Here is an 8,689-nt window from a genome sequence, read left to right on the forward strand (position 1 = left end):
TAGTTGAACTTATAGGTTAAGTAGTTGGAGACAGCTAATGATTACAAGTTTTATTTGAGGGAGGGGAGTTGGTGGGCCAATTCAATTAATGTTGTTGTTTTTGTCATAATGTTATGTATTACAAGCAAAAACATGTATACGACTGCGTGTATGTATATATGCACAGTGTACTAATGGTGCATTTTGTGTTTCTTCTGTCTAGAGTTTCCACCCCTGATCAGCTCTTTCTTCCTATTGCTAACTGGCAGCCCAAAGAAAACCCAATGATAGAGGATGATATCGGACCTCTTGTCCAGCACATCTATGAGGTTTGCTTTCACCAGGCCTTTCCTCCTTATTGCAGGTTTATTGGATTTCTGAAACAGTGGTTTAGATGATTTCGTTTTGTGGTAATCAATAAATATATAATATACACACACACACACACACACTCTTATACAAGGTAACTTTAAATAAAGACCACGTTGCAGAGCAAGGTGTATTATTTTCTGTCTGTAGAGTGTGTGTAGCTAATATTACCACTCCTGTTTTCAATTTGCAGCTTCGAAACAATGGCCCAAGTACCTTCAGTAAGGCAATACTAGATCTGGAGTGGCCTTACAAATACAAAAATGAGTCCCTGCTTTATGTTATTCAATATGAGATCGAAGGACCTATGATATGTACCACAGATATGGAAATCAACCCTCTGAATATAACAGTAAGTATTATGAAAGCTATTGCTGTTTTGCCTCTATTGGGGTGCAAATTTTTTATTACACACACTGTGTAAAATAAGCCTACAATATACTGTAGTAGTTTTAATTAGAAACATAATCTGGGAATCCCATCTATCCTGAGGATCACTGTTAATTCTATAGGCTACATTGAGATGAATTTAAAGCCTGGAAGAAGCTTACACTTCTAGGGTTAAAATAATAAAACAGTAAGAGGAAACAAACAAAACATACACAAAGGAGTTGTTTTAGACAATGTCAGTGAAACTTTGATCAAACAGTATTACTAATCTAAACGACGGGGATGCCCTTTAATACTTTAATTCTGGTGTTTCCCCTCCAGATTTTAACTTTTTGGCCTCCCTGTTAACTTAAAGTTTACAAACGAGAGGAGGCCGTTCAGCCCATCTGAGCTGATCTGGCTCCTAGTAACTGACTGATCACAGAACTTCACTAATACAATAAAAATGGACAGTATTTGCAATAGCTTCCATATCAGTTCACTGCAGTTCTGTGAAAAGCATGAAGCAAAATGACAATTAAAGAAATACATTAATTTCCCAATCTTGCCTTTTTATTTTTTTGCCAAGTTTTGGCTAAATTCACACTTTATATCTCTATGAAAGCTAAATGGTAGCAAGTGGTGCGTGGGAGTACATCACTGACTCAAGTTCTGTGGGTGTTTCCCAGATGCCTAAAGTTCCAGAAAAGAATGACACTACAAGGGAAGATTCCCGGGATGATGGCAGAAACCGCAACCGCCGAGACCTTGGACCTGTCGACGGGGAACTGGAAACTTTGGTGTGGCTTCATGGTTTTCACTTGGTTTCTCTTAAGGGTTGGTTTATACTTCTGTCGCAGATGAATGCGATGTGTCAGGCACAGACAGCTATAAAAGGTATCCAGCTTCACTATTTGCTGTATGATGGACGCATTGTGTCGCAGCCATTTTGGCTGTGTAGCTGTCGTTTGTACTTTAAAAACCAAGCGCATTCACGTAATTGGAAAAATTGACATTTTGTACAAGAAAAAAAATCTAAAGCAAGGTTGTTGGTACATCCATCCGCTCAATCAACAGAGAATCTGAAAGGGAGAATTGTATACATTAATTAGAGAGACGCTTGTAAGAAATGTTTGAAAGCTGAAAGGTTTGATGATCTGTTAAATAAACTGGGACCATTTCTGCAACGTAAAAATACACATGCAGTTGCTATGCAATGTCACTGCACATGCATAGCAACTGGCAATTCCCAGCAAAGTGTGGCCACGAGCTTCCAACTCCACTCTTCAGGGTTTTTTCTCCACAAATCTATCACAGTTTTCTCCTTTGGGCTTTACACTCTTGCTAATGCTTTTCTATTTATACACACCAATGCTGTTTCTATTATTTGGACATCTCTATATTTTTTAAATGTGGGTGCTTCATGATTGGTACCAGCGTACTGCCATGCAGCAAATGTTGACATTTTTCAGCATCAGCCGACGAGTCCATGCGATTTCAGGTCGCAGACGCATGAGAAAAGGCAGTATGATGTAATTCCGACATGTCGCACAAATTATGTCGGAGTCTGAAGAATGATTCGGCATTAAGAAACATTAAAAAAAGTCTAATTTGCAGTGTTGTCCTGTACCACAATGCTAGCCCAGAACTTTGATACTGTTTTGGAATGATTTTCAAAGATGGTCCAGTTTGGCAAACAGTGGATCCGTATTTACATTTTGGACTAAACTTGTGAACAGACATTAAAGTAACAGGCAAACTAAATCTGTATTTCACAGACAGTAGATCCCAAGGACCAGCTGGGGTTGAAGGGGTTAGAAGCATGTAATTGAAACATCAGCATTGTAATGTATGCCAGACAGTAGGTGTTTTCAATTTGATGATTACCTGTAGCGATTTCTGGTCACTTAAAGGATAACTAAGGCATTTGAGGTACATATTTAAATCAGAAGGCAATTTAAATATGTACCTCAAATGCCTCAAACTGTAGCTTTGAAATAAAATGGGTAACATTTTTTCTTCCTCCTTGTACTCAGGGCTGTGGCAAAGCAGAGTGTCTGAAAATCAAGTGCCAGGTTGGCCGCTTGGAGAGAGGAAAGAGTGCCATCCTGTACATCAGGTCAAGACTGTGGGCTGCCACTTTTATGAAGGTGACTACAGTAGAAGACCACAAATTGAGTTTTGCTGAATTGCTTTTTGCTAAACCTTTATACCCTTACTTCAAAATTTTGCATTCAAGGCAGCAACCTATATTTAATTAAAGTGTCAAAGTGCTGTGGCATATTAGTGACAGTTGGATGGCACGTTGATTTTTAATTTAATTTTTTATTATTTTCAGAGTGAAAACCAAAACCATTCGTACACTCTGAAGTCTTCAGCCACCTTCAATGTGATAGAAATGCCTTATAAGAACCTTACATATGATTATCCCTCTAATAACACAGTGGTAAGTATAGATTTGTGGTAAGTAGCTAGACCATCAGTATGTGCCTTGAATCTAACAACCTGGCATTTCTTCAACTACAGAACACTATGTTTAACATATCATTGGCTGATATACATATTATATAATATTACTTATTATATTTTGAGAGAGATTCGTAGTAACTACTGTAATGTTGCAAATGTACATTTGTAAATATATTTCTGATATCATTAAAATTTGTGGTCTCATGGCTTTCTCAAATAAGAAACAGTTCTACACCCCAAGCTAACAATGTGTTGCCTTTTTATTCTTACAGGTTAACACCTCTATTATCTGGGTTCTGCCAGATTCAGCACAGCCAGTCCCAGGCTGGGTCATTGCACTAGCAGTTCTTGCAGGGCTCCTGCTTTTGGGCTTGTTGATCTTTGTGATGTACAAGGTATGTTGCATCTTCATAAATTGGAAGTCTTACTGCTTTTATTTCAGAAACCAAGTTTTTGCATTATATGATTGTTCCAGTAGAGATGTACAGTTGTAGTCAAAAGTTTATATTCCCCAATGGAAATGTAGAAATTAAACAAATAATTATATGAAAAATCTTTTGTAGCAAAAGCTTTGCTTTTGTGGATGAGGAAAAAGTTACAAGAAATAGTTGTCTCCAATGCTAATTTTAAAAGTATTCATACGCTGACAAGGAAAATTAAATTAACAGCTAGTTGAGGCACCTTTAGCAATAATAACCTCTTTTAAATGACTAGGATATTTGTCACTGAGCTTTTGGCATGATTCTTTAGTATTTTTATCCATTCTTCAACGCAAAATTGTTCATTCAAATTCCAAGGACTTCTGTACAGCCGCCTTCAACTCATACCAAAGATTCTCAATGGGATTTAGATTGGGACTTTCACTAGGCCATTCCAGAACCTTGATTTTATTCTTCGTTAACCATTCTGAAGTAGATTTTGATGTGTGCTTTGGATCGTTGTGTTGGAACGTAGGTATGGTGTTCTTTTCTTTGTACGCCTCACCAGACTTTCTCCAAACGTAAATACTATCAGCATAAACAAATAACTTCATTTTTGTTTCATCAGTCCACAAAACCTTTGACCAGAACTCATATCCATCATTCAAATGCCATTTTGCAAACTTTATCCTTGTGACGTTTTCCTAAGAGTGGCAGTATCCTTGGCATGCGACCATTGAGACATTCACCATGCAATACTGAACCTATGGTTGAAATGGAAACCCCAGTCCCCGTGGTTGTTATTAACCTTCCTCACAATTATTCTGCTTGTTCTTGGTGAAAGACCCTTCTTTCTTCCTGAGGGAAGCATTGTGATAGTACCTTGAGTTTTGTACTTCTAGATAATAGAAACAGTAGTTAAAATTAGGATATTCAAATCCTTGAAAATCTTATTGTATCCTTCAGCTTTGACAAGAAATGTTTTTCTGCCTAAGGTCTTCAGGTAGCTCTTTTTCTTTCCATGTTGACTTATTGGTAATGACAGCAATCATCCTATGCCTAACCCTTTTATACTCTCTAATAATGTTCACCTACAATCCAACATTTTCTAGACTTTTCTAGAATTAGGTTCTGCATTATGATATTGAAATTTCTGTAAACTTGTAGATAATACTGTCATAGCATCAAAGGGTATGAATACTTTTGAGTTTGCATTTTTTGAGTTTTGCAAAAAAATTGTTAAATAATTGTAGACATCTATTTCTTGTAACTTTCTTGTCTACAAAAGCAAAACTTTTGCTACAAAAGATTTTTCGTAAAATTCTTGGTGAGAAATTTCTGGAAATTATAACTTTCCATTGGGGTATGGAAACTTTTGATTAGAACTGTGTATAACTGTATAATGATACTATAAATATATTTATTTTGGGGGTCCCCAGTGGCTCACTTTATTTAAAGCCGTACTGTGCGGTTTTGGGGTTTTACTGAGTACCCAATGGAATCCATAGGAAGAGTACTCCAGTGAGCTAGGATGATTAGCTGAGGCAAGGCAGAAACCTGTTTTCTGTAGCTTAGCAACATCTGTGGTAAAAAAAAAAAAGAGGGTGGCTATACTGAGGGAATGTCGGTTGTCTGATATGAAGTTCAATTCTCAATAATTAATTATTGAGATTATCTCAGTTGTCAATAATTGGGTTGTAGAAATTAGGTGACACTGGGCATTTCAAATTAGAGAGCAAATGAGAGTAACATTTAAAACCTTTATTGTGTTTGGCACTTAAAAGATTAAGTCACACATCCAGCTGTACTACATAGGTGACTGCACTGCATGTGTGTTTTTCCTGCCTACCACAGCTCAAAATAGGTGCTGGTAGATTTGTGTTTTACTTCCCATCAGTAATACAGGTTTTCTTGTCCTTTTAGTGCCCTTTTCAGTGTTTCCTCAACCAGACAACAATCAATTATTACCTTTAGTCATTCTAAACTTGGTGAAATGCTTTTTGAATTTCTTTTACTAATTTTTTATTTTTAATCCCCACCAACAGGTTGGCTTCTTCAAACGTGTGCGCCCCCCACAGGAAGACAGCATAGAAAAAGAACAACTGCAGCCTCAGGAGAAAGGAGATGGAGGTGCAGAGGCTTAATAGCGCTCCAGTAACTTATTGAGATTTGTTACAAATGCCAAACCCTGTCTTTAAGCCTTCCTCACTCCAAGGCAATGACCACTTCCATTACTGCACCATTAGTAATGTGTGCAAGAGCAATATACAAGTGCTTTAGGAGAGAGATGTTATCATAGTATGCTGTGCGGAGGCAGTCACACTCCAATAGTCTTCCATAACTAGTCATTTTTTTTATTTTGTGAAATTGCCATGTTTGATTGGATCTAAATTTAGATGTACAAACACTCCATGCTCAACACAGTGAGAAAAAAAAAATGATTTTTTTTTTTTTATACAACAAAATGAACGTGTTTTTTTTTTTATAATCGGAACAAAATCATCACCAACAGAAAAGCTGCATACTTATAAATTGACGGTATTGGTAAAATTTGAATAGCCATAGATTTGGCTGTATCATATATACTCTGTATGATAGTGTCTCTGGGATCGAGGCCTCTGAGCATGCTCGTAATACGGATTACGTTTCTACTTATTTGTGCTAACGTAGTATTATGCAACTCAATGCACTGATTTTTATTTTGAAAAATGTGTTCCTGTTTAGCAGGAAGACCATGTTATATGCATAAAAATACCAGTTACATAACCTACTTTTTACAAATGAAATAACTACTGCAAATTCTTTATATCTTCACTTGCATGGGTGTAAAAGTAGAAGAGGAACACTTTTTTTGTAGAATGAAATGTCAGATTTACTGATGCTTTGCAACAAAATAGCAATACAATAAAACTTACCATTTCCAGGGGTAGATTTCGCCTTTGTGATTAACTTGTTAATTCTTGCTGAATAACCTATTGCAATATTGCACAAGGCTTAATAGTACTGTAGGTTTTTAAAAAAAAAAAAACATTTTCAATTGTTTTAGTAGTGTGTATATATATATATATATATATATATATATATATATATATATATATATATATATATATATATATATATATATAACATGACTGACTGACACATACATTTCAGTATTTTTCTTTTATGGAAATTTGGAGCACAATTCAGCTACTGGTACATTTTTATATATAGTAGCCAGGAATATATCATTTACCCAGAAAAAAACAAAACAGGTTTCAGTTGCATTTTGTTAATAAAGAAATGTAAATCATTGTTTGTATGTTTGTTTTTAGGTGGATAATAATTGTGTTATTTATTTGTCTGCCAAAACTCAATATCATTCCCTAGGATTACATAGTGTAAAATTACACTTTCTTTTTTGTAATAAATTCTAACACTACTTTTTATAGTCTGCACACTTCATGTACTAACGGAAAAAATATATATAGTTTAGTTAGTGGTTTTTTTTTTATGTATAACTTTATTAACAAAGGGGTTGGTGTAATCTATTTTTTCCAGCTTTGAGGGAGCATAACTAGTACTACTCGGTCATTGTGGGCTCATTTCAAAATGCAATAAATATTCTGTTTTAAATTACAAAAAAAAACACATGGATTGGGTTTGAGTTTTTACAATGTTAATAATCTCTTTATACATTATACTAAAGGTAAAAATACTCATTTAAACTAATGTAGAAATATTTCTTGCAAGAAAAAGTAAAATATTAATAAAACTGTCGTTAAATATGAACAAAACAGTTTTACATTACTTGGAGTTAATGACTGTTGCTTTTCTAACTACAAACTTTGTCATGAAAACAAATCCTTTAGTAGTTTTCCCTAGGGTTTATTACAGGCTAATAAGATTTATTTTTACAATTCTTGGGATGTAATTCGAACTTTAGAATGTATTTTCATTACCCACATTGGGTGAATAGAGTAAAATCTGCTGAAATTAATCATTGCGCTTCAAAGAAAATAGCTAGCTGTTAGTAGTTGGGAAGCTGAGATCATAGATAGATCATAGATCATAGATTCAGTGTTTTGATACCTATTCATAAATGCTGTTTTTGCATTGCAGGCTTGGGTATTTCTGCTTATTGTTTTTTATACTACATTTATTTATTAACTTTAAGTCATATCTTCATTTAATAAATTTCTTTTTGGAATTACAGTTCCATTTAAATACCTTATCTTTATTCACATTCTGTAATTATATTAAAAAAATTCAGAACTAGAACCTCTGTATTCATGATGATAAAACGTATTAACGTCTGTCTGCTTGACCTCATGTTAATTAAATACAATAATGACAATGATGTTTAGAACAGCCTTAACCGGTTCTGGCAAGTATACCACCTTGTTTTTTGGTAATATTTACTTTCTGATACAGTAGTGTTTTAATTATATATTTTTTTCTGATAAAACTTGGTTCGTAATTGTATTACTGGACACGCCATAGTCTGAAAGTGTAATTATGCAGTACATCTTTGACATACTAAAGTCTTCAATACAATTTTGATAAAGTTAGTAGTTTTTATTAATGACACCTTCAAATATTCCAACTGAAACTTTTTATGTTTTTTATTATTATTTTTTTTTTTTCTTTTTAATTTGATTACTAAAGCTATTTAGGACTGATTTTTAAAAGAGCGCTGTCTATGTTCTGTGTAGCCATGCATTTCATTAAAAAAAGACATGTTGATGGGTGAAATAAAGGGGTATTGTTCTTATGTGGTGTGTTTTTCTTTTATTTACCGTTTTAATAAAACAAACTCTTCTCATTTACTAAAATTGCCTCAAAGAACATTTATTTATTTATTTATTTAGTTAGTTATTTTATTGAGGTCCCCAGTTACGACTCTACTGAAGAAGTGAAGTACAGGGTGAGGCATACATTCAGATTTGCAAGGTTGAATCCTGGTCTTGTTAAATTGTTAATCTTGGCAGAAAATTCTGCATCACCCCTGGCTATGGCTGTAGAGCTGCAAGAAATGTTCTTATTGTACAGACACCTTTATTACAAAGATTAAAGAGACAATGAAGTACCTTTAACACTAAATA

At 34.5% G+C, this 8,689-nt stretch overlaps 1 protein-coding gene across 1 annotated transcript in view; it reads left to right on the forward strand.

Annotated features, from left to right (window-relative positions):
• Positions 1-6,665, forward strand: part of LOC121322193 (integrin alpha-V-like) — a 32,922-nt gene extending 26,257 nt beyond the window's left edge. The window contains exons 24-30 of the mRNA XM_041261787.1: positions 203-308; positions 542-700; positions 1,407-1,517; positions 2,754-2,867; positions 3,056-3,163; positions 3,459-3,581; positions 5,651-6,665. Of these exons, the coding sequence (XP_041117721.1) occupies positions 203-308; positions 542-700; positions 1,407-1,517; positions 2,754-2,867; positions 3,056-3,163; positions 3,459-3,581; positions 5,651-5,749 (820 nt within the window). The 3' untranslated portion in view covers positions 5,750-6,665. The remainder of the gene's footprint in view (positions 1-202; positions 309-541; positions 701-1,406; positions 1,518-2,753; positions 2,868-3,055; positions 3,164-3,458; positions 3,582-5,650) is intronic.
• Positions 6,666-8,689: the final 2,024 nt, after the last annotated feature.

Source organism: Polyodon spathula, chromosome 10 (genome assembly GCF_017654505.1).
Source record: "Polyodon spathula isolate WHYD16114869_AA chromosome 10, ASM1765450v1, whole genome shotgun sequence".
NCBI classification, from domain to species: domain Eukaryota; kingdom Metazoa; phylum Chordata; class Actinopteri; order Acipenseriformes; family Polyodontidae; genus Polyodon; species Polyodon spathula.